At 40.2% G+C, this 27090-nt stretch overlaps 1 protein-coding gene across 1 annotated transcript in view; it reads left to right on the top strand.

Moving 5' to 3' along the window:
* cep112 (centrosomal protein 112) overlaps positions 1-27090 on the top strand; it is a 547625-nt gene that overhangs the window by 258648 nt on the left and 261887 nt on the right. Inside the window, exon 19 of the mRNA XM_043715232.1 lies at positions 7001-7163. Coding sequence (XP_043571167.1) covers positions 7001-7163 — 163 coding nt within the window. The remainder of the gene's footprint in view (positions 1-7000; positions 7164-27090) is intronic.

Raw genomic sequence — 27090 nt, forward strand, 5'->3', positions numbered from 1 at the left:
GTCCGCATGGCTTTGTGCATGGGAAATCGTGTCTCACTGAATTTTTTGAAGAGGTAATAAAGAATATTGATGAAGCAGAGCAGTAGATGTTGTTTGTGTGGATTTCAGGAAGGTGTTCAACAAGGTTCAACATGGTATTCTGGTGAGTAAAGTTACATCACATGGGATCCAGGGGAAACTAGCCAATTGAATACAAAATTGGCTTGAAAGGAGGAGACGGAGGGTGGTGGTGAAGGGTTGCTTTTCAGACTGGAAGCCTGTGACAAGTGGTATGTCACAAGGATTGATGCTGGGTCTATAGCATTGTCAGTTGTATAAATGATTTGGATGTGAATCTGGGGAATAATATTAGTAAGTTTGCACTTGACACCAAAATAGGTGAAGAAGATTGTTTCAGGGTACAACAGGACCTTGATCAGATGGGCCAAAGAGTGGCAGATGGAGTTAATTTTATGTAAATGTAAAGTGTTGCATTTTGGTAAGGCAAACTAGGGCAGGACTTATACAGTTAATGGTAGAACCTGGGGAGTTTTGCTGAACAAGGAGACCTAGGGGTACAGATTCATAGTTCCTTGGAAGTGGAGTCATTGGTACACAGGGTGGTGAAGAAGGCATTTGGCACGCTTGTCTTTATTGGTTAGAAAATTGAGTAAAGGATTTGGGATGTCCTGTTGCAGCCGTACAAGACATTGGTGAGACCACTTTTAGAATAGTGCATACAATTCTGGTTGCATGTCTAAAGGAAATATGTTGTTAAACTTGAGAGAATATGGAAAAGATTTACAAATATATTGCCAGGACTGGAAGGTTTGAGCTATAGAGAGATGGATACAGAACTGCCTTGGTCATGGAAGACAGAGAATAGAGGTGGAAGCGTGTATTTCTGACTGGAGATCTGTGACCAGTGGTGTTCTGCAGATATCAGTGCTTTTGTTTGTAATATATATAAATGTGGAGGAGAATGTATGTGGTCTGATGACTAAGTTTGTGGATTACACAAAGGTTAGGGGAGCTGCAGATAGTGAAGAGGATTGCCAAAGCAGGATATAGATAGGCTGGAAATGCGAGCAAGGAATGAAGAAGGGCTTATGCCCGAAACGTCGATTCTCCTGTTCCCTGGATGCTGCCTGACCTGCTGCGCTTTTCCAGCAACACATTTCCAGCTCTGATCTCCAGCATCTGCAGACCTCACTTTCTCCTGGAAATGCGAGCAAACCAATTGATGATGGAATTTAATCAGAAAAAAATGAGAGATGATGCATTTGGAAGGTCTAATGCAGGAGGGAACTATATAAAATGGCAGAACCCTTAGACACGTTAACATACAGAGGAAACTAGGCATACAGTCCACAGTTCTCTGAAAATTACAACACAAATGAATGAGGTGGTCAAGAAAGTGTATGGCATCTTGCCCTCATCAGTCAGGGCATAGAATATGAAAATTGGCAAGTCATGTTGCAAATGTACGGAGCTTTAGTTTTCTGGTTTGGAAACGAACAGGAAATGACATCACCACAAACCCCAGGAACCCCATCCAGAACAAACATATAAATAGAAAGCAGGAGACAACAGCTTCGCTTCACTTGGAGGTCGCCACTGATGATGTTACCTAGCCAGATAATGAAATGCCTGGATATCAAACCTACAGCTCAGCGAGCAAACCTATACCCTACACAATCCTTTATCTGAAATCTGAAATATTTTCCTGTGGAATATGGAGCATCAGTTTGGCATACTAATAGATGACCCAACTCCACACCCATTGAACCACGTCACTCAAATGTGACATGGCCAACACTGGCAGATATCTTAATGCTTGGACTATTCACACGTGTGTCTGCTGTTAGGTAATTTTAAAAAACATTTTGACGTGAAAATGTCATTTACTGCGAAATCCTAAAAGTTCCGAAATCCGAAAAACAACTTGCCCCAAGGATTTCGGATACAGGATTGTGTACCTGTAATATACTTTGTGCTGAGAAAGTGTACTTGCTGAGCCAAAGATAAACACACAGAGATGAGATTATAGAGTTTGTATGGCTACGGGGTTTGAATGAAATCTTAAAGGAGTGGTATGCTTCTTATCTGTAATTTTGGGATTAGAGCAGATTTGCTGTATCATTTTTTAACCTATCATGCACTTTTAGGTTAATGAAAATAAATTGCTTTTGAACAAAGGAGGAATAGAAACTATTGAACTGATCAGTTTCGGTTTTGTGATTGACAGTCCTATCAGAAGACAATGTGCTGTCAGTTTATTTGTAAGTCATTCTCAATTTAGTGCCAATGACAAAGCAAGTACAAAAAGGGAAAAAAGGAGCTTAATAAAATATTTGTTTTGTTTTTCCTTCTGACTTTAGATATTCTTTTGAATGACTGCAAAAATTCTAATTACTTCACTTGTACTGATAAGTAAGCAATGCAAGTGACCTGAATTAATTTACAAGAGAAAAATAAATAAACGTTATGTTTTCAGAAATTCTTTCCTAGTTGTGTGATTTGGAAGATTGCTAACTTGTAAAATAAGGCATGACACAGATGAAGGAGAAAGTGAGGACTGCAGATGCTGGGTAGCAGAGTCAACAGTGTGGTGTTGGAAAAGCACAGCAGGTCAGGTAGCATCCAAAGACCAGGAGAATCACATTTCAGGCATAAGCCCTTCATCGGGAATGAAGGGTTATGCCCGAAATGTCAATTCCCCTGCTCCTTTGATGCTGTCTGACCTGCTGTGCTTTTCCAGCAACACACTCATTACACAGATGTAGCCAGACTATTGATGTAGAAACTCACATAGTTCAAGAGTACTTGTTCACTGGAGGGAAAATAATTAATGAAGACCTTGCTCACTCTAAGCTGCTTTGGGGTGGATGCTACTTACTCTGACTGAATAATTAATATCAGTATGAGAGCCTGGCACTCTTCAGCATTTTTCATGTTTTGTTGCAAGATACAGAAAAAAAGGCATAATCGATAAAGTTACTGGCAACCTGCAATGACAATACTGGGAATATCATAATGTTGTCATATATCAGTTTGTATCTTTGCTTTAAGATAAAGCATATTAGTAACAACATTTCAGTTCATGCTTGAGATATTTTCCAGGACACCTTGCGGCAGCTATGAAACAAACAGTGTGTATTGACATCAGATCTTAGTTCAGTGCTTCCCAAACCCTTTTCCATATGATTCCACCTTAATGGCTCAGACTTTGGGAGTCCTATGTGAAAATTTGGGATGGTAGGATATGAGTTGTTGAGCAGGGTGAGAAGTGGCTTCAGTCCAGCATTCCTCCTCACTATCTCTCCCTCACTATCGCCCTATCACTATTGCCTCCTCACTCTTCATTCCCCCAAATCCTCCCCTTACGTCACACATATCCAATCTCCCCACCATCTCCTTCCACCTCTTTTCAGACACCTCTTGCCATCTTTCTCCACATTCCCTGTCATCTCCTTTCACCTCTGCTCACACACCACCTGCTATCTTCCTCCATAACCCCTCACCTCACTTTGCCACATACCCAGAGTTTTGCTTCGCAACCACCTACCTTGCCCCAATTTGTTTCATAGAGCAGAATGAACATGCTCTTTTCACACAGAATCAATAATCGAGGCTTTATGAGCAATTAGGCCATGCCCTCCAGTAGGAAAAGCAAGATTTTTAGTGAGGCCTAGGGCTGACTGGGATCAGTTGCAACTCCATGGCTGCTGTTGCTGCTTTAGGGCTTGCAACAACACTGGGATTGTTACCTATATTTTGGGAAGCTCTGTTCTAGCTGAAAGCTGTTTTCAATTGATAAGTGAGATGTAAAAGGAAAGACCTGAACTGCTTGCAGTGGGAAAAACATATTTGAAGACAGGTTTAACTCTCTGTAATGTATCTGAACTTGCCAAGCATTCTATATTAAGATGAATGGATACCTGGAAATATTTACAAAGTAACAAGAATGAACTTTGCCGATTATTTCTGTTTCAACACTACTAATCAGATTTGTCTAAGCAGACAGTTTGTGAAGAACCCTTACTTTTTACTGTCATCAATCCCATGACCACTACCATCTCGAAGGGTGAGGGAAGCAGATATACGGGAACACCAATTGCAGGGTCCCCTCAAAATTACTCACCATCCTGACTTGGCAATACTTAATGTCAATGTCACAGAGTCAAAATCCTGTTACTCTTTCCCTAAAGGCTTTGTGGATCTACCTACAGCACATGGACTGCAGCTGTTCAAGAAGGCAGCACACAGCCACCTTCTCAAGGGCAACTAGGGATGGATAATGACTGCTAGTCTAGCTAGCAATGTCCATATCCCATGAATACATTTTAAGAATGTAAGAAGTTCTTTGACAGTATAATTTGCCTATTTCCCAGCAGTTGTTGTTGTGATGTGCTCTAGTGTAGACTGCAGATAACCCTTTCTTAACTGGCTGTTTTCAAACATAAAACCCAGGAATAAAGCAAGTTTGAGAGATACAATTCAAATGTACAGAGATCTCCCTTGATAATGCATGTGATTATATTGCATTTCAGATGAATAGACTTCCTCTTTAACCTTGCTGCTCAGCAGTACCATGCTTTTCCAACTCCTTGTTCAAAACTTGTTTTGTGCTGCTTCTTGAATTATTTTGATGCAAACTCATTTCACCCAGAGGCACGTCAGGGAACACTGTAATGGCTTTAGTTGTCAGTGAGTGGGTGAAAGCAAAAATAAGCCTGCTTGAAAAACATACAGCTGTTCTTTATTATATATGGCCTATCAGCATCTGAAACCCATTTAAGCAATAACAGTCACAGTTTCCATATTCTATCACGAGGCATTCTGTGTGCCCTTTCTTGCATGCTGGTTGACCTTCCCTCCAGGGGGCAGATGTGAAGTAGGAACAGAGAACAGAAATATGCAGGAATTGTATTTAATGGTCTTAGAAAAGCTGAGAAAGGGGAATGGCATTTTAGTTACGCAGTTATATTCAGCTTTGGCAAAAGCTAAAATAATCCTTTACATGAGACCAGAGATTTTTTGATTGAAACATCTGGGAACTCAAGGCAGGTTTTATATGTTTAAGATAGACAGCTTTACTGTGGTTGCAAAAAAACCATGCAGGATGGTACTGTTAACAAAAACAAAAAAATCGTTTCATTGTTAAATCACTGGGTTCTCCTTCTTTTATGCATTGTGGCAATTTACTTTTTCACCTGGGGTAGTTAGTTTTGTTAATATATTATATGAATAGAATATTAATAAGGAGGTGTGCATGTTATCTTCGACAGAATTCCTCTCAGCATTAAGTTCCCCACTGACCATGGGCAATAAAGGCGAGTAACATCCTTGCTTGACTGAGTGAGCTGCGAAGGTACATGATTGTATTTTCCAGTGGCAAATTTTCATTAAATATGGGCTTGCTTTGATGCACCTTGCAACAGATTTTATTGCTGGAAGCTAAAGAGGATCAAAGGGAGCATACCAAGGAGATCAGCTGGCATCAATCAGACTGCTCATACCCACCACTATCTCACCAACCATATGTGCAGCCCTGGCACATCTATAGTGTGTGAGAGTAAATAAACATGTTTTTACAGCTAGATCTTGTTGCTATGAAGCCCTTTCTTTTTAACACATAACACCATTTACGTTCCAGTATAACTGCATGCTGAGCATTGAAATAACTCGAAGATTCATCAAGGGCTTTGAATTGGCCAGTATATCAGGCTGAAACGTAATACTTTGTAGAATAATTTATGTTTTTGGATATCCTTCATGGCTTAATGTTTGTTTAATATCTGTTCACAAGTCTTTTGGCTCCTGGACACAGCATTGCCATTGGTCATCATAGGAGAAAGTGAGGACTGCAGGTGCTGGAGATCAGAGCTGAAAATGTGTTGCTGGAAAAGTGCAGGATTCCTGAAGTAGGGCTCATGCCCGAAACGTGGATTCTCCTGCTCCTTGGATGCTGCCTGACCTGCTGTGCTTTTCCAGCAACACATTTTCAGCATTGGTCATCATATCCTCACATGTTTGTTGGGCAAACGGTAGGATTCCTCAAACCCAAATCATATACAAACTCCACAACATCATGTTGACATGTTCTACCACTTTTTGTCTAAACTTCTGGTTAAGATTCTTTTCCTCCGTTCAGCTGTTCATTTGTGTGCAATACTGCTGGCTACTACTGACTACTTATCTCAAAAAGACTGCTAATATTTCTGAGGGTATACAGAAATTCATTGACATTGACTTCCCTGGAGGTATAAATAGGTCTTCCTTTTTGACCAAAGACCAATGAGAATTGTCCAAGCAAATGGCTAAGACAGTTAATAAGTTAATTATTCTGAATACAATGGAATAGACGAACACTTCATGTCTGGGCTAACCCAATGTCTAATGCGGAAACATTGTTCAAAATTTTGCAAATATAGCCATTTTAAAAATTTGAACTTATAAGTCTGTTTATGAACTATTGTGTGTAGAATTCTCAGGAGGTTGACCTGGACCCCAACTGGGAAACAGGAAGGTATCCTGGACCACTACTGAATAAAACTGCCAGCGTAGTTGTTTACAAGCTCCCACAAGCAAACAACTATGATTTCATATAATAAAGTGCTAAACCCAGGAATTCAATCACGAATTGCCATGCGTATGACATCAGGCAGAAGACACATTTTTAGGTACCTTTGCACCAATCATAGAAATTCTAGCCTCTACTCTACAAAGATAATTTTGGACAAACTGTATTTACATAGCAACATTAATGGCATGAGCTGCTAGATCAGTGTCCTTTGTCCAATTTTTCTTTAGATGCTTCTTTAAAGGTCTTTATTGTTCTTACTCGAACTGGGAATGTTCACTGATAATTGTGTGGTGCTTGGTTCCATTCACAACTCCTTAGATACGTCATCAAGATGGTGGCAGAGGAGTGCTCCTGAGCTTTTCTTTTTTCCCTTCCTTTTTTTCTCATTTCCTTTTTTTCTCATTTCCTTTAATTACATCTGTCTGATCTCAGACAGCATCGACAAGGGATACCAGTGCGGACTCAAGTGAGCCCAGAATGGATCTTGTGGCAGCAGCAAGTGGACCCAGCCAGGACGCAAGTGAGCAGAGGATCTGGCATTAGAACCATTGGCTGCTACATCAGCAGAGAAAAAGCCTGCAAAGTAGGCCCAGCGGCAAAAGATGGCGCCTGACCATCGGCGACTTCATCGTTTGTTGTGTCCACCACTGGCGGCAGTGAAGTGGAGGCAAAAGGGCATCATGGTGACATTGATGTGGTGGGTCCAGTGGCAAGAGATGTGACTTTGACATTGATAGGTACAGCGCAGGCGGCAGCAGAGGAGAATCAGCCTAGCATCGAATAATAGTGCCTGAAGAGTAGTGACTTCGACTTTGGTTGGGTCCGATGGAGATAGCGGTAAGGCAGTGAAGGAGAGCTGATGGCGCCAACGTCATTGAAGATGAGCTGGCTCAGGACTGATGGAAACAAAAAAATGCTGTAAATCATAGTAGGTCAGGCAGCATCAATGGATGAGGAGTTGTCTAGACTTGAAAAATTAGCTTGCTCGCTCTACATGGATGCTGTCTGACCTGCTGTGATTTTCAACATTTTTGTTTTCAGTACGGATTCCAGCATTTGTTGTAGTTTGTTCAGGACTGATAGACTCTTCTATTGTTTTCTTCTTCTGAAATGATTCAAAATGGTGCTACATCATGGTGACAGTGGAAAAGCTTTTTGCTGTATGTTACTGTTTTTATTGCTGTGACAATAAATCATTCATTCAGGTAGTGAAACAGTCCATGACCGCATGTAGAAAAACCTGGACAACACCCAACATTGTGGCAGGTAATGCCTGTGCCACAGAAATACCAAACAGTGACCATCTCCAACAAGAGAAAGCTAACACCTTCCCTTGGCATTCAGTCCCATCATCAGCATCCAGGGTGTTACATTGATCAGTCCGGCTGGAAGAGCCGGTCAGAGATTAAATTTTCTGTGGTGATCAAATTGGCTTGTGATTTCCCAAAGCCTTTAGACCTTTACCTGAAATCAGTGTCGAGAGTGTGTTCCTTTAAAAGCACAGCAGGCCAGGCAGCATCTGAGGAGCATGAGAATCAATGTTTCGGGCATAATCAGGAAAGAGGCTTGTGGACCAGGGCTGAGAGATAAATGGGAGAGGGGTGGGGTTGGAGGGAAAGTAGCTGAGAAAGAGATAGATGGATGAAGGTGAGGGAGAAGGTGATAGGTCGAGGGGGGTGATCGACAGGTCTGGAGAGAGGTACCAAGTTGGAGGCTTGTTACTGTGATAATGTAGGGGGAGGGGAAATGAGGAAGCTGTTGAAATCCACATTTATCTAGTGTGGTTACGGGGTCCCATGGTAGAATATGAGGCGTTCTTCCTTCAGACGTCGGGTGGTAATGGTTTGGTGATGGAGGAGGCCCAAGACCTGCATGTCCTTGACAGAGTGGGAGGGGGACTTGAAGTGTTCAGCCTCGGGGTGGTGGGGTTGGTGGGTGCAGGTGTCTAAGAGATGTTCTCTGAAATGATCTGCAAGAAGGCGTCCTGTCTCCCTTATGTAGAGGAGACTACACCGGGTGCAATGGGTGCAGTGGCTGACATTGGTAAAATGAGAGATACAGGTAAATTTTTGACGGATGTGAAAGGATCCCTTGGGACCTTGGACGGAGCTGAGGGGACTGGTGTGGGCGCAGATTTTGCACTTCCTGTGAATGGTCTTTCTGGAACAATGATAGGGGTGGTGAGGGAAATATATCTTTGGTGGTGGTGTCCATTTGGAGGTGGTGAAAATGGCGGAGGATGATGCGATGTATGCAGAGGTTGATGGGGTGGAAGGTGAGAACCAGGCGTGTTCTATCCTTGTTGCATTGGGATGGGCGGGGTTCCAGGGTGGAGGTGTGTGAAATGGAGGAGATGAGCTGGAGGGCATCGTCAACCACGTGGGAAGGAAAGTTGCGATCGTGGAAGAAGGAGAGCAGCTGGGAATTTGTGAGGTAGAATTGGTCATCCTGGGAACAGATGCAGTGGAGGTGGAGGAATTGGGAATAAAGGATGGCAGGAGGAGGTGTAGTTTTAGTAGCTGTGGGAATTGGTGGACTTGTAGTAGATGTCTCTGGTTAGTCGGTTGCCAGAGACAGTGATGTAGATGTCCAGGAAGGGGAGGGAGGTGTTCAAGATGGTCCAGATGAATTTGAAGTTGGGGGTGGAAGGTGTTGGTAAAGTTGATGAACTGTCCAACCTCCTTGTGGGAGTATGAGGCGGTGTCGATACAGTCATCGATGTAGCGGAGGAACCGATGGGGGGTTTGGTGTTGGTGTAACTGTGGAAGATGGACTGTTCCACGTATCCGACAAACAGGCAGGCATCGCTGTGGCCCATGCAGGTGCCCATAGCTAAACCTTTGGTTTGGAGGCAATGGGAAGATTGGAAGCAGCCGAATCAACATTTCGGGCATAAGCCTTTCATCAGGAATTAGGTTCAGCAGGAGACTCATTCCTGATGATGGGCTTATGCCCGAAACGTCGACTCTATTGCTCCTCAGATGCTGCTTGACTGACTGTGCTTTTCCAGCACCACACTCTTTGACTCTGATCTCCAGCATCTGCAGTCCTCACTTTCTCCTACAAGATATATGGCAGCAAACCTATTAACCCTAACCTCGCAAAGGACCAGAGCACTAGACACCTTCACCTGCAGGTTCCCTCCAGATTTACACACTGTTAGTGAGTTTTGAGAAGATTTGTAGCTCGGGTCAAGGTTCTGGATGTAAGTTTGCTCGTTGACCCGGAAGGTTTGTTTTCAGACATTTTGTCACCATACTAGGTAACATCATCAGTGCGCCTCTGGTGAAGCACTGGTGGTATGGCCCGCTTTGTATTTATGTGTTTAGGTTTCCTTGGGTTGGTGATGTCATTTCCTGTGGTGATGTCGTTTCCTGTTCTTTTTCTCAGGGGGTAATAAATAGGATCTTAGTCAATGTGTTTGTTAATAGAGTTGATACAGACAACAAGCAAAACTAATGTCATTTACAAAATACCTTGCAAGAACTGTAACAAGCACTACATTGGACAAACAGGCAGAAAACTAGCTACCAGGATACATGAATATCAACTACCCACACAAAAGACATGAGCCACTGTCACTAGTATCTTTACATACAGATGAGGAAGGACACCACTTCGACTGGGACAACGCATCCATCCTAGGACAAGCCAAACAGAGACACTCACAAGAATTACTAGAAGCATGGCATTCCAACCAGAACTCTATCAACAAACACATGGGCTTGAATCCCATTTACCACCCCCGAGGAAAAAAAACAGGAAATGACATCACCACCAGAAATGACATCACCAACCCAAGAAAACCTAAACACACACATAAAAAGCGGGCCATACCACCTGTGCTTTACTAGAGGTTCACTGATTATGTTCCGTAGTATGGTGACGAAATGTCTAAAAACAAACCTTCCAGCTTAGCGAGAAAACTTGCATCCATTTACGCACTATCTTGACTTGGGATATGCTTCACTGATGTAGGGTCAAAATCTTAGGAGTTTCTTCCTTGCAGCACAGTAGATGAAGCTATGCTGCATGGACTGTAGAATTCAAAAAGATGTGACCGTATGAAGGGTAACTGGGAATGAACAATGAATGTGACCTTTGTTAGTGCCAAGTTTATCCTATGAATGAAAAAAAATTGTTGATACACAAATAGTGTATTTATGAAATTGATCGTTGATATCATCTTTGTGGTATTCATCATGTCAGGAAGATACATTTTAAAAGATGCAAAGTTTCTTTCCTTAAAATGTTTTTGAACAGATGTTGCCTTCCTCAGGAATTTCATTGCTTGCAAATAAAACATTTGCTAGCACTTAGCATGTTCTCAGGTGAGAAGTGTGGGCCAGATGCAATGTCAAGTTCCTTGTCGCCTCCTACAACAATTGGCTAGATTTCAAACAGCAGAAGAACAGTCTTTACATGTATAATTGTAACAATGGCCAGTCTAGCGATCTGTAAAGTTACCATAAGCAAGACTGCAATTTTCGTGGCTAAGGTGAAGGTAGTTTGTTCCTGCGAATTCATGGCCAATGAGAATTAAGCTAATGTTTCATTTCATTTTGTACTGTTTCAGCTGGCAGTTACAAGACTTTTTAGTCATACAAATTCAAACTTTAACCAAACAAAATCATGTACCACAGTGAGTGATATTTTTAAAAACTGCCTTTTTGCTTATTTGCTTGAAATATCATCCTTGGTTTTGAGTGGTAGAGTATTTTTTCCAAATGATGATTTTAAGACTGGGCTGCAGCAGGAATGAAAATCAGAAAAAAGATCACCAAAAGCTATTGTTCCTTGTTTTCAGACAGCTGATTTTTGTGCATCATTGACCCATGCTCTGGAGAACATACATTCCTGACTCTTCTGATAACTGTGAAAGGGAATAGCAGGCATTGGACAGAAATTGGAAGGAGTAGAAATGTTAAAAGGGATATAGTGCTATCAAAGATGGGTACTTTTTTTTCATCTCGCTCATTCTAACTTATGATCTTTCAAAGAATCATTGCAATTTGTTCCCTATATTTAAAAAAAGGATACACTGGCATTGGAGGTTGTTCAAAAGAGATCCACTAGGATAATTCCTGGGATGAAGGAGTTGATTTATCAAGAATGGCTGAATAAGTTGGGGTCTCTTTCATTCAAGGTTTGAAGAATGAGAGGTGATTATATTGAAACATACAAGTTTTTGAGGGGACTTAACAGGGTTGAGGAAGTTGTTTCAGTCATCAGGGAATCTTGAATTGTGGGACATAGTTACAGAATAAGAGGACAGTAATTTAACACAGTTGCGAAGAATTTCTTCTCGACAGTAAATTTCTGATATTCTCTGCCTGAGATAATTCTGGAGGCAAGATCATTGAAAGTATTTAAAGAGGAGGTAGGTAGATTTTTGAAATATCAGGACATTGATGCTGTGCTCAGCTGGCATAAAAGAAGAGTTGAGGCATGGGGCAGATCAGCCATAATCATCGCGGAATAGTGGGGCAGGTTTGAGGGACTAAATGCCCTGTTCCTGCTTCTATTTCTTACGTTCTTACAAAATAATTTATGGCGCAAAAGATGACCATTGAATGACTGGAAAGATTTTGTCTCCACTTCCACTTATGACACTATTTTCATGTTTTGAGAGTGCCCAATTTGAACTACTCTCTGACAATTAAAGCCAAGTTCCTGTTTGGAGTCATAAAATGTATCTGCACGTTCAACTATATAATCTTGTGGTCTCTGAAATTGTATGAAAATAGATCTGCATCATGCTCTTTCTGTAATCTGAAAAATAGTGAGTCTTCTTTTAGAACTAATCAGTTTTCTGTTATGAGCCACTTTTACTAACTTTTTCTGTACATATCGACATAAAATAAAAATGAGAAAAGCACTACAAATGTTCGGAATCTGAAACAAGAACCTAAAATGATGAAAATGAATGTGAAGTATTTGTAAATGAATGTGAAGTTAAGGTTCATTCATTTCTGCAATTGCTGATTGGCCTATGATATGATTCCAGCATTTGCTATATTTATTATCTATTGAATTCGAGAAGGGCTTTTGCCTGAGACGTCGATTTCGAAGCTCCTTGGATGCTGCCTGAACTGCTGTGCTCTTCCAGCACCACTAATCCAGAATCGGGTTTCCGGCATCTGCAGTCATTGTTTTTACCTTGTGCAGCCAACTGTTCTGCTAAGGCTTAACTGTCTTTGATCGCAAAAACTACTTGGATAAACATAAAGCCAACAGGTTTGTGGAAACATCTGCAGGCTAGCCAAAGTCTTAAGTGGAACAAAATTAATATGGTAACAAGAATAGAAATAGACTCCATCAAGAATATGGATTGCTTTATAGTTTTAGATGCAATAAGTATTTCTATTTGATTTTACCTGGCTTTAGATTTATTCAGTGATCCCTTACGAAATCTCCACGCCATTCCTTCCCTTTACTATTTGAAAAATTGAAGCATTTGATCTTGGATCTTTCCTGTGCACTTGAGCTGTTGGGGCTCCTTTAATCTCAATCAATTTCTTTCCATATTTTCTGCAATCTGCAAATCTTTTATCTGAAAATATGTTCCCTCAGTGGAAGATGTTTTTATTTTATTTCATGTTATGTACTGGGCGAAAGAATCATTTACACATTAGTGTATTTGGTTCCATGTATTTGTATCCACTTTTCTTCAGGGTCTTGGCAACAATAACCTGTGTTTATGTAGCACCTTTAACATAGTTAATCACCCCAAGCACTTTATAGAAACATTATAAAATAAAATTATTATGTAAGGAGATGTTAGCTTAATCCTAAGGCTTGGTCAAAGCATTGGACTTTTAAGAGGAGTCTGTAAGCAACAACATAATTGCACTCCAATCATGTATAAATGCCAATTTATCCTAAAATCAGCTGTCCATGCTATGTTCTGAATTTCTGTTGTGGCACGGTAGCTCAGTGGTTAGCACTGCTGGCTCACAGCACCAGGGTCTCGGGTTTGATTCCAGCCTTGGGTGACTGTCTGTGTGGAGTTTGCACATTCTCCCCATGTCTGCATGGGTTTCCTCCAGGTGTTCCGGGTTCCTCCCACAGTCCAAAAATGTGCTGGTCATGCTAAATTGCCCGTAGTGTTAGGAGTCTTAGTCAGAGGGAAATGGGTCTGGAGTGGGTTGGTGTGGACTTGTTGGGCTGAAGGGCCTGTTTCCATACTGTAGGAAATCTAAGGCACACTCATCCTCACCACTCACTGCTGTCCCTCTTCAAATACGCTACCTTTTAAATCCTGGTCTTTAAATTTTCCTGTAGCTGGCCTGAACCTCATCTTCCTCCACTCCTCCCATATTCTTCAATCCTTTAACTCCAGTCTCTTTGTCTATCCTGCCTACTTTTAACTCCATTTGTGGGTGATCTTTTAATTCCCTCACCCTCATTCTATGTAACTCTATATAAAAAGGAAAAGATTGACAATTCCAGCATACCCCATTATCTGAACTTTACTGTGTTCTGTATTGGTTGAGGATGTCCAGTATCCACAGTACTTTGCTTTTGTATGAGTATGTACAATTAATTTCTCAATTATGTTGTGTATTCCTTTTCAAATGTAGTGAGTTATTTCTGTTTCTGTAATCCACCATTTATTAAATGCTATTCCCTCCTCCTAGGTGCTAGCTTTGACTTTGAATACAGACTGTTGAGGATTCACAGAGGCTGATTTAGCTAATGGAAGTTCCTATTTATGGTAGATTCTTACTCTCACCATGCCATATGTAATATAATTCCAGAACTTTGCCATTTTCAGTTGTGTAACCTCACTTGCAGTTTATGTCTTTACTAACATTTGTGCAATTTCAGTATTTATTTTTGTGTACTTAACTGCTTGGCCCACCACTCTCGACTTACCCATAAACGCTCCATCTCTGTACATCGTCTCCTTAAAACACAGCTCTTTGACCAAACTTTCAATTATCTGTTCTAATTTTTTCATGCCTTGTCTTGGTGTCAATTTTTGCCTTAATACATTCCCGTGAATTGCCTTCCTATTTTTTCTTACATTAAAAGTGCTATATAAATATAAGATTTTATTGCTATTATTTTCCTTCACATCTATGAATGATTGGTAATTCCAATTTGTAATAATAGCCAAACCTTTTCATTGACCTTTAATTTATCTTGGGTATTGTTTCACATCTTGGAAGCAGCTGATAGTGGTTCCTCTTCTCTCCTTCATATATTGTGGTGTTAAGGATAACCGTGCATGAGGAATATTGAAATTTTTGCAATTATTTCTTAACCATATTTACAAATTCATTAAAGGTTACATAAACTTCAACTGCAGAACCAAGAACCAAGTGATAGTTATACTGGTTATGTAACTATTTAATAGCTTAGGAAACACTAAGAAATCATTATTACAGGTAGCTTAGGAGAATTTTATTTTGAGAATACCAACAAAATCACTTTCATTGGAATTGAATGTTCTGACGATTTCACTAGTGTGCTATCAAGTACAGTGAAAATTCATAATTTCTCCTTGTTAAAAATAGATGTAGCTTTCACAGAGGTTTTGATGAATTTTGGCACCTACATAATAAAAGTTTCAGGTAGTGATGAAAATTCTCCACATGCTTTTGCTTTGAGCTGAGCAGTTCTGAGATAAAGAGTGTGAAGGTTTTGTTGCCAAAACACATTAGTTTGGATTTTGCTGCAAACAGCAATCTATACTCTGTATAGAGAAAAAGGATTAAATCAACCAAACAGTTTTGTATACCTTTGTGAATTGGACTAAAATCGACAGCAGCTTGCACTTGTAAATAAATTCTCATTGTTGTCAATTTGTTTTGAGGTGTTCTTATTGTGTGAGATTTTTGTTAACACTCCTGTACACTGTGTCAATAGTCATGGGATTTCTCATGAATTTGTTGTGAAATAGCTGCAAGCAGAATTAGATGCTTCCTCCCAGAGAAATACAGAACTATCAGCTCTTGGTTGAGATGCTGTTCGTTGGCCATGCAGGGCAGCAATGACCTCGGGAGCAAGTCTGCATGTAATATGTAGAGAGCAACAAGCTAAGGAAAAAAAATTACAGGAAAGATAAGTCGGTCGATCAGATCAACCTGTCAAAGATTGCTACACGATCTCAAAGTGGAGAGATGGACATGGAGAAGCAGAGGGAGAATGTACCTGAAGTTAATACATTTAGCCAAGTGAAGCAAAAAAAATCTAATTTCAGAAAATCCCAGATGTTGGTGCTGAAGAGCACTGTGCTCTTAAATTTGAAAATATAAATTCAGGATAGCAAAGATTGAACCCAAACAAAACACACGGTAGATACAAATGGTTAAAGTTTAGGAGTGACAAACTAACATGATGGAACAAGTTAAAAAATATTTTTAAGATTGCACAGCAAGATGGTAGTTAAGATTTGCCCCTTGGCGCCAGTTGTCTTATATTTAAAATTAAGGGTAGGGAGATTAAGTTTAGGGAGAAAGTGAGGATTGCAGATGCTGGAGATCAGAGCTGAAAATGTGTTGCTGGAAAAGCGCAGCAGGTCAGGCAGCATCCAAGGAACAGGAGAATCGACGTTTCGGGCATAAGCCCTTCCTGAAGAAGGGCTTATGCCCGAAATGTTGATTCTCCTGTTCCTTGGATGCTGCCTGACCTGCTGCGCTTTTCCAGCAATACATTTTCAGATTAAGTTTAGAGATAACTTTATACTTTGATGACTGAGGGGAATGATCCTGACGTTTGGGAACTCTGGGAATTAGTCATAGACTTTGGCACAGTTGGATTAGAGATCCTGGAGTTTGCAGAATTAAGTGAATCTTTCACCTAGTTGTCAATGTTAGGGGAACCTGAAGATATGGTTAACCTGGATTTCTGCTCTTTATGAGCAATGAAGAGAAAAATAAGTGAAGGGAGAGGATCAGGATTTTGAGGTGAGGATGAGGTGGGTGGAGGCACTTCTAGTTTGAACTTGTAACCATTTGAGAGATCTCTGCATGTATTAAATTTGGTGTTTTAAAATTATTTTTGAAAATATATTTTTGAGCTGTTTCCGTTCATCCATGTCTGTGCATCTTTGTGAGGTCTAGCAATTAGAATATTTATGTGTTCTGTGAAAAATCCATGAAAATTATGGGGTTTTCTGTTTGCTTTCAAAATTGATTAATTTCCTTTGGTATAAATGGACTCAGATTGAGGTGGGGACAGAAAATCTGTGAATTCATCTCGGCTTTATATGTTTTCTGAAGATTGGAGAATTTAAAGACCAGCTAAAACTATGTCAGCCCTTTAGTGTCGCTGGGGCAAATTCCTGGCACTCCCTCCTGAACAGCACTGTACACCAAATGACCTGCAGCAGTTCAAGAAGGTAGCTCACCACCACCTTCTCAAGGGCAACAATGGATTGGCTATAAATACTTGCCCAGTCAGTGACACTCACATCCTATGAGTGAATAAAAAAGAAAATTCTTTCCCTCACTCACATAGACATAGCCTCTGCTTTTTACCAAAAAGTTCAACAAAAGTATTTCCTGAAATTTGACTTCTGAATTGTCTTCAAATAGTTTTGCAAAGTGACAGAAATTTTTTTTAAGAGACTGAGAGATGGCATTGTATTATTTGGCTGCCTGAAAACAAGTTGGGTAACTGCACACTGCACATGACTGGGCTGTGGGACCTGTCTTATAATATATCCTGCACTACAAAATAGAATCTATTATCAGTATGAGGGAAACATAATGTTTTAGTGTGCAATGAACCTGCACAACCATATTTTACTGTACCCTGTACTAGTTTAGGGCATGCAGGAATGACGTAAGCTGGCCCTTTAAGAATGGAAGTGTGAATTCAATTTTAAATCCACTTGAACCTTAAAGTTGATTTTGCTTTTTATTTTTAATCATAGCTGTAATGATTACTAGATAATGAGGAATACACTTAATTTGATGCCCAAGATTGTGGGGTCTTGCTATACAAACTAATAATGGAACAAAGCTAAAGATGTACAACAACAGTGTAGATAAAATCACGTGCTAACTTGTTTTTCTTGATCACATACCTGTCATCATATTTGAAGATGAAAACTGAAATTTCTGCGGAGGTGCAGTATAGTTAAGTGCTGCCTTAGAATTGGTTGGATATAAGAATATTCCAAAGACTTTTATTATGTCTTTTCTATTATGTCTTTTCTTTGGATATTCTAGCATTGCCTCCAGCTGCTTGAACCTGATCATGTGAAGAGACCTTGACCTGATTTTTAACTCCCAAAAACCATCCAATTGGGTTTATGTCACAGATTAAAATATAAAATTTCTGGAATCAAACCTGCTCATTTTCTATCCTAATGTTCGTGGAGAGCAGGTTTATCAGTTAGATTACGAAGCTGTATTAATTTCAATTGTAATTCTATTTTTAACTGCAGTGCACTGGTTTCTTGGGCATCAGGAAACTTGGCACCATAAACAAGACAAGTAACACTGAATCCATAAGGAGTACACCTCTGAATCAAGTGGAGAAAGTAGACTTTCTCAAGGTTCAATAAGCAAAACATACACCTCTTTCTTACTGTGATCTTTCTGCTGTTCTCCTTCCCTCCAGTTATCATCTTTCAGATGTCTTGGAAAATTATTGAGTCTTCCCTGATTTTGAGAATTATGAACTCTGAAAATAATTAAATAAATTGGAGTCTGTCCTCATTTTCAATCCAGTAAGCAGTATACAATGGAATCCAGCTGAAAACTAAAAGCTGAAGAGTTGGTTCTTGGAAGGTGAATGAAGAATAGAACATGTAAAGGTTATGATTTCAGCTTTAGCCACATTGATGCACAAATTATACATGACCTTACACATTGGGTAAAGACATGAACAGCAAGACTGATACCAAGCATAATTGGTGCCATCCAGGAAAAAAGATTAGAGAATTTTGAACTCTACAATCCAGAAGAAAGACAGCTAAGGTGCATATCTCATTGAACTTTGTAAAATATTAAATGATACAGATAAGACAGACCAAGGTTATTAGTCCAAAGCACACCAGGGAAATAGGACCACTCGATATGAATAGAGAACAATAAAAATAAATTTGCAACATATCAGGAAAATTGAGTGTGTTAGTGTTGTGACAAGTGTTTGGAGTAGTCTAGCAGGTAACAAAATAGGAGGAGCATTTTGAGGGTATTCCTGCTCTGTCAGACAGAGTTTATGTTGCTGGGGCCAATGTGTATTGTTGGCCAGTTGACTTACTGTTATGACTGAAATTGTATTTGTGATCATTTGGAGATAATTAAATCCTGGATAATGTGAGTCATATCATATACCATATCATACAAATCCAAAGTCTTCAATTTGTTCATTGTGGAGAATCAAGATTAGATTGCTGCCTATAGAGTGAACACCTTGTCAATAAAACTCCTGCTTTTGTTAATGCTTTGGCCTCCTGGCCCTTTTTGAAACATAAAACCAGAAGGACACTGGCAATAAAGATAAAAACTTTTGCAATACGCTAGGTCAATCCACTGATTCATCAAAAAATATGAAAAATAAAAAAGAATCATGGTCCTCACAGCAGGTCCAGAGACACTTGGATTAAAAAAAAGAAATCAAAAGACATCAATGCTACACCGCAGCTGGTGCATTCAGTGGAAAAAAAAGTTCATCACAAAGAAAAGATGAACAGTGCAGGAAACGTTTGCCAAGTATTCCACCCTGAAGGGACACAGTGAATAACAAGTGCCCTATCCGAAGGGATATGTTTTGAGCTAGTGATGTTGACTCCAGGGATTTAAAAAAAAGCCTTGTTTTAGAGAGGAAAAAGTGAGCTAGCATTAAATTATTGTACATCATGCATTCATGTCATGCTAAGCAGGCCCTTTACATTTAGGTCTAGGTCCAGGACCACATGATGGGAATGCAGAGAGCTGGAGATTCTACACTGAGAGATTCTATTATTTTGTTCAAGCTAACAAAATTGAAGCAGATGTCATTGTCCTTGTATTCCTAAATATTATGGGCAGGAAAACTTTTAACTTCCTGAGGAGACTGGTACAACTAGAGAATCCTGTTCCAAAACTTGTGAAGAAATTATAGGAATCCTAGAGAATCATTTTTCACCAAAATTGTTGGTGATTGCTGAAAGGTTAAAGGAAATTGGCAGAAGTTTGAAAATTTGGAGACAGCTTAAGTAATGCTGTATGACATACTGGTGTATGGTTTAAGATGTGAAGAAATCTAGAAGAAATTACTGATGGAAAGGAACCTAGACTTAAAGAAAGCACTGCAAATGTTTTGATCGAACTAGTGGCTAAGATAGCTCAACAGCTAAACCCGTGCATGAGAGCATGCAAAACGATGGCTGAGAGAGTTCACAAAATGTTAATGAAGAAACAAGCACCAATGCATACTCCAGACTTACATGTGGAAAAACAGGGCACACAGCAGCGAACTCCTGGAATAAAGAAGCTGTATGCAGAAACTGTAGCAAAAAATGGGCGTGTTTGAGGAAGAAACATGTACAATCTCCAGCAAAAGTACAGAAACCAAAGTATAGACTGAAAATCTACAGAGTACTAAAACGGCTTAAGAAAAGCACAAACTCTCTGTCCAAAGAGGAGCTGCTATTATACATATTTGCCATGGAAGTAGACACCAGAGCAGCAGTTTCATTGATGCCTGAAACTGTGTGTCAGAAGCAGTTAAGTCACATTGCACTGCATCCCTCAAAGATTGTACAAAGAACATACACAGACAAAGTGGTGCTTTTAAAAGGTTGCATCAATGCAAATGTTCAGTTATATGGTCAGTCTGAAGATTTGTCTTTGTATGTTACTAAAGGATTTTTTCCAACTTTATTGCGAAAAGCATGGTTGAAGAAAGTCAAACTCAATTGGGCTGAATTAAATCACTTGTCAGATTCTGAGACTGATCTATCTCAAGTTCTAAAGAAATATGCCATTATTTTCAATAGGGATCTGCGAAGCATGGAAATGATCTGTCAAATTGAAAATCAAGGGTGAGAATCAAGCAAAACAATGCAAGGTTAGATCAGTGCCTTATGTAGTTGGACCAGAGGTCAAGGAGGAATTAGAAAGACTGGTCATGACAGGAGTCATTGAACCCATAAATGAGAGTCAGGCCTATTGCACTAGTAATAAAGAAAGATGGATTAGCATGTGCCTATGATGAAATTAAAGTCACAGTCCAGTACTCTGTGCTGAGCAGTATCCTTTGCTTTAAGTTGATGACCTATTTGCTCGGCTAGATGGGGGTCAGCTTTTCAGTAAAATTGACTGTTAAAACCTATCTCTAGATGAATGTAGGTCCTGAGTCACAGCAATACTTGATGATTGTACATATACAAGAGACTTGCATTTGGAATTAAATCTGCATCTGTGATATGCAAATGTTCAATACAAGAGATCTTAAGTGGATGGGAAGGAGTCCAGTGTTACCTAGACAATATTTTAATCACAGGGAGAAATGTAAAAGAGCATCTCCACAATTTAGGTGCTATTCTGCAGAGACTTGAAGATTATGGCTTAATGGTGAGGAAAGACAAATGTGATATTTTTTAAACATTCCATTGAATATTTAGGTCATGTTATTGATGCGAAGTGACTACACAAATCACCTTCAAAGGTAAAGCCAAAGCTGAGGCACTAGCACTTCAAGATGTAAATGAACAATGTAATTTTTGGGCTTGCTAACTTAGAATGGCATTTTAGTCCGAAATCTGTGGACTTATCTGTGTTCTAAAGGCCACTGCATAATATATTATGTAAAAACAAGAATGAGAAATGGGAAGATCGATGTGAAAAAGCTTTGACACAAACCATAGACGCTTGAAGTCAGAAGTTCTGACCAATTTTGACCTAAAGTTACCATTTCAATCAGTGTGTAAAATATCACTGTATAGAGTGGTAGCATTTGTTTCTTACATATTACCCAATGGTGAAAAAAAACGAAAAGTTTTTGCATCAAGATTGCTAATGAACAAAAATGTACTATTCACAGATAAAGAAACAAGCACACCGTACCTATGTGACTTGGGATTTACTCTGCTAACAAACCACAGATTATTGACCACAATGTTTGGGCCTCATACAGGGATATCTTCTCTAGCAGCAGTTCATATACTGAAGTTTACATTGTTGCTATCATCTAACATTTACACAATTAAGTGTTGGCAATCCAACTGACATGGTAATTGTGATGGCTGTCTCTGACAAAGAGTCGACCACAAGCAGCCTTTGTGTGGACATTTTCTACTTTGAACAAGTAGAGCGCACTCCAGTAATGCAGGCGAAGTTAAGAAGTACACTAGAAGTGATCCACTCCTATCAAAAGTGATGGACCTAGTACTTCGCTGCAAGATCACCGGAACAACCTCAGAACTGAAGCCAGATGTCACACAGAAGCTAGAAGTATCCATATAGAAGAATGCCTCCTATGGTTATGAGTGTTATCATTCCATCACAGTTAAGGAAACTTGTGTTAAATCACCTTCATACATATGTCCTTGTAGCATTGTCAGAATGAAGGAGATAGTCGTAGTCTATTTTTGGTGGCCAGGGCTCAACTCTGAAATTGAGGCGAAGGCAGGAATATACTCATGAGTTCGCTCATGAGTTCTCAACCTACCGCCATTAGTACTGTTACACCCATGGAAATGACCAGAAAGACCATGGCGAAGAATCCGTATTGACTATATCAGACCTTTTGTAAGTCAATGCTTTTCATAGTGGTTGACAGACTTTTTTTTGTATTCATTCACACATTAAGGGTGTTGCTGGCTGGGCTAGCATTTATTGCCCACCTCAGAGGGCAGTCAACTGTCAGCCACATTGCTTTGAGGTCTGGAGTCACATGCCTGCCAGACGAGCTAAGGATGGCAGTACCCTTTCGAAAAGGACATTAGTGAGCCAGATGGGTTTTTCTGAAAATTAACAATGGATTCATGGTCATGACTAGACACTTAATTCCAAATGATCTGAAGCTGCCATCACATAACATCTTCAGAGAAAACCATTTAAAGACTTGGGGTGATCTTAGCAAGGTTTGGTTATCTGGAACAACTTGTTGGTGATAAAAGTCCACTGTTTAAATCACAAGAATTTGCAAACTATCTAAAGCAGAAGGGAATTCAACACATCCAAATCAGCTCCTTATCATCCAGCCACAAATGATTTGACAGAAAGGTTTGTTCAGACTGTGAAACAATTCTTAAGGCTAACTCGAGAACAAGGATCCCTGTCCAAAAGAATAATTTTGTTGACATACCAGACACAACCCACTCTGATGCAAAGATCTCCAACATTGCTCACAGTAAAGCATCATTGCGTTCGGCATTTGATTTGCTGAAGCCACCCATGACAAAAGACATTGTTAACAGGAAATATTAGAATCAGGTTTTCCAGCAGGAGACAAAGGCCAGACGCTGCATTTTCTAAAAGGATGAAGAAATGTTTGCAAGGAATTATAGCACTGGTGAGAAGTGGTTATAAGCTATTATTGTAGCACAGACTGGACCAGTTTTCTACACTGTACAGATGAGAGACAATGTAGAATGGAGAAGACATGCAGATCAACTCTTGACAACCAGAACATGTGTGCCAGAGACACTATATATTGAAAATCTGCAAATAACTGTGGCAAGTAGAGACAGACATACTTGAGGACTGAATAGTAACTGAAGCATCTGAGGGCAACAGATGGAGAATACCATGACATTATGTGTACCTTCGTCTCAGGGAAAGATGATGATAGATGATGTTCCTAGCACACCTAGAACATCAGAAATTAAAGCCAATGAGAAATATAACCCAGTGCCTCAGGTGCACTTACAGCCACATAGGTTTTGATGTCCTGCAGAATGGCTTACCACTATACTGTTTATATATGATTGTAAATATTGTGAATTTTTTTGTTGCTGGAACCTGTGATGTAAAGAGGGAGGGATATTGTGTATTTGGTAAATACAACAGTCCCAACATGTGATGTAATTATGATGTCATTGGCCATTTTGGGCGGAAAACAACTTAGTCTAATCTTGCTGCCAATTGAGTGAACATCTCCTTAATAAATTTCCTACTAAACACCCTTACCCTGCTTGAAATGTAAAAACAATGTCCCCTCATTTGCAATGTGTTTGAAATTAGAAATGTACTTAATTGTTAAATATTGGACCTATTTATCAGATTTTGCCCTAATATGGAAAAAATGAACTTTGGGATTTGTTTTGCACTGCTGTATATCTAATTTTAGCAGATTTTGCTGAGCCAGAATAATGGTATCACATTTTAAAAGTGCTTATCATCTTCAATCCCCAACTTTGAAGCTTCAAAGATGATTACTTCAAAGATATAATCATTTACGGACAGATGCTTGGCTTTACTGAGGATATGAAATCTTTTATCATTGATGTAGGTTTGCTCGCTGAGCTGGAAGGTTCATTTTCAGACGTTTCGTCACCATACTAGGGAGCATCTTCAGTGAGTCTCCGGATGAAGCACTGCTGGTGTTTCCTGCTTTCTATTAGTATGTTTGGGTTTCTTGGGTTGGTGATGTCATTTCCTGTTCTTTTTTCTCAGGGGGTGATAAATATGTTTGTTGATAGTGTTCTGGTTGGAATGCCATGCTTCTAGGAATTCTCATGCATGTCTCTGTTTGGCTTGTCCGAGGATGGATGTGTTTTCCCAGTCAAAGTGGTGTCCTTCTTTATCTGTATTGAAGGATACTAGTGAGAGATGGTCATGTCGTTTTGTGGCTAGTTTATGTTCATGTATCCTGGTGGCTGGTTTTCTGCCTGTTTGTCCAATGTAGATTTTGTTACAGTCCTTGCACGGTATTTTGTAAATGACATTAGTTTTGCTTGTTGCCTGTATAGGGTCTTTCAAATTCATTAACTGCTGTTTTAGTGTGTTGGTGGGTTTGTGGGCTACCATGATGCCAGGGGGTCTGAGTAGTCTGGCAGTCAATTCCGAAATGACTTTGATATAGGGGAAGAGCAACCTTTGTCTGGAGGCTCACTGAAGATGTTACCGAGTATGGTGACAAAATATCAGAAAATGAACCTTCCAGCTCAGCAAGCAAACCTATATGCAGAGCCTCAACATGAGCTACAAATCTTCTCAAAACTCGCTATCTTTTATCGTGTCTTGCCAAGGCTGGACAACTCTCCCATGGCTGAGTGTGAGCAGATACATATTCTGCTGAAACTTTATTGCTGGAACAGCACAGCAGGTCAGGCAGCATCTAGGGAACAGAAGATTCGACGTTTCGGGCACATGCCCTTCTTCAGGAATCAGACTCGTTACCACAGCCATATCTCCTTCTCTGCCCAGATACATATTCTGTTAGTCCCAAATTTTATCCTGTTGCAGGGATGTATGTTGCAATGGGTGATAAGTGTGCTTTGTCTGTAGAGTTTGATCCTTAAATAGTATCATTCCACAACAATAAAAGTGAAATTTGGAACTTGAGGGTACATGGCTTTAAATTAAACTCCACATTACATGACAGCATGTGTTAGATAGAATATACAGCATAGAAATAGGGTCAATGGCTCAACTAGTCAGTGCCTTTATTTAAATGCTCCATCTAAGTGCCTCATCTCATCCTTCTATTTCCTTTTCTGTTTCATACTTGTACTTTCAGTTTGAAAGCGAGAGTGATTGTCCATCACATGACAGGAAAAGTATGTCTGCTCATGTGCCACTGACACTCCCAGGTTGGAGATGAGGGGGGCTAGCAATGTGGAGGTAGAGGTTGGGGCAGCTAAAACAGAACTTCCCCTTCTCAGCAGTGTCTGTGGGATAGGTCCACTCAGCTGCTGTTCCTTCATACTGTCCCCAACGGTACTCAACACCCAGCCCTCTTATAAAAGGAGTGATTCACCTCCTCATTCAAATGCTAAAATGAGCAGCAAAACATTTGCGGGCAGGGCCGTTCACGTCAGCTGGCTGCGATGTTATGTTTATTTGTGCGCAATTGTTGCTCCTCCTGGTGGTGATTTTCAAAAGCATCCAAGGTCATCGGACACTGGTGTGGGAAATGGGAAAGGCTCAATTATGATGAGATGCATCTCTGAGACAAAGGTAAACAATACATTATGGTCAGAAGGTTGGGGAGAGAGAATTCTAGGGCTTTTATCTGTAGTGGGTGTATTTAAGATAATATTTAAGATAACTAAGTTTGTTCTCATAGCAGAACTCAACCCACCCTGACTCAAAGATTTCTGACATGAGAGATACCAACTGGAGGAAATCTACAGGAGTATTCTTCCAATATTTCTATATATTACAAAAGTAGCAGTTTTTCCTGATTCAAGGCAAATTTTGGGACAGCATATTGGGCGTCCAATTTTCTGATCACTATCCGGTTGCACAGAGACAAATTTCTGGATCATTGGACAAGAAATGGGAATGAAGTAAGGAGGTTTTACACCTCGTGAAAAATTAAAGAACTTAGCATGGGAAATGGCTCACATCTCAAATAGAGTCATAGAGATGTACAGCATGGAAACAGACCCTTCAGTTCAACCCGCCCATGCCGACAAGATATCCCAACCCAATCTAGTCCCACCTGCCAGCACCCGGCCCATATCCCTCCAAGCCCTTCCTATTCGTATACCCTTCCAAATGCCTCTTAAATGTTGCAATTGTACCAGCCTCCACCACATCCTCTGGCAGCTCATTCCATACACGTACCACCCTCTGCGTGAAAAGGTTGCCCCTTAGGTCTCTTTTATATATTTCCCCTCTCACCCTAAATCTATGCCTCCTAGTTCTGGACTCCCCGATCCCAGGGAAAAGACTTTGCCTATTTATCTTATCCATGCCCCTCATAATTTTGTAAACCTCTATAAGGTCACCCTGCAGCCTCCGACGCTGCAGAGAAAACAGCCCCAGCCTGTTCAGCCTCTCCCAGTAGCTCAGATCCTCAAGCCCTGGCAACATCCTTGTAAATCTTTCTGAACCCTTTCAAGTTTCACAACATCTTTCCGATAGGAAGGAGACCAGAATTGCACGCAATATTCCAACAGCGGCCTAACCAATATCCTGTACAGCCGCAACATGACCTCCCAACTCCTGTACTCAATACTCTGACCAATAAAGGAAAGCATACCAGTTGCCTTCTTCACTATCCTATCTACCTGCGACTCCACTTTCAAGGAGCTATGAACCTGCACTCCAAGGTCTCTTTGTTGAGCAACACTCCCTAGGAACTCCACTGGTCACAGACCTCCAGTCTGAAAAACAACCCTCCACCACTACCCTCTGTCTTCTACCCTTGAGCCAGTTCTGTATTCATATGGCTAGTTCTCCCTGTATTCCATGAGATCTAAGCTTGCTAATCAGTCTCCCATGGGGAACCTTGTCGAACGCCTTACTGAAGTCCATATAGATCACATCTACTGCTCTGCCCTCATCAATCTTCTTTGTTACTTCATCAAAAACCTTAATCAAGTTTGTGAGACATGATTTCCCACGCACAAAGCCATGTTGACTATCCCGAATCAGTCCTTGCCTTTCCAAATACATGTATAT

This window comes from Chiloscyllium plagiosum, chromosome 24, assembly GCF_004010195.1.
Source record: "Chiloscyllium plagiosum isolate BGI_BamShark_2017 chromosome 24, ASM401019v2, whole genome shotgun sequence".
Lineage (NCBI taxonomy): Eukaryota > Metazoa > Chordata > Chondrichthyes > Orectolobiformes > Hemiscylliidae > Chiloscyllium > Chiloscyllium plagiosum.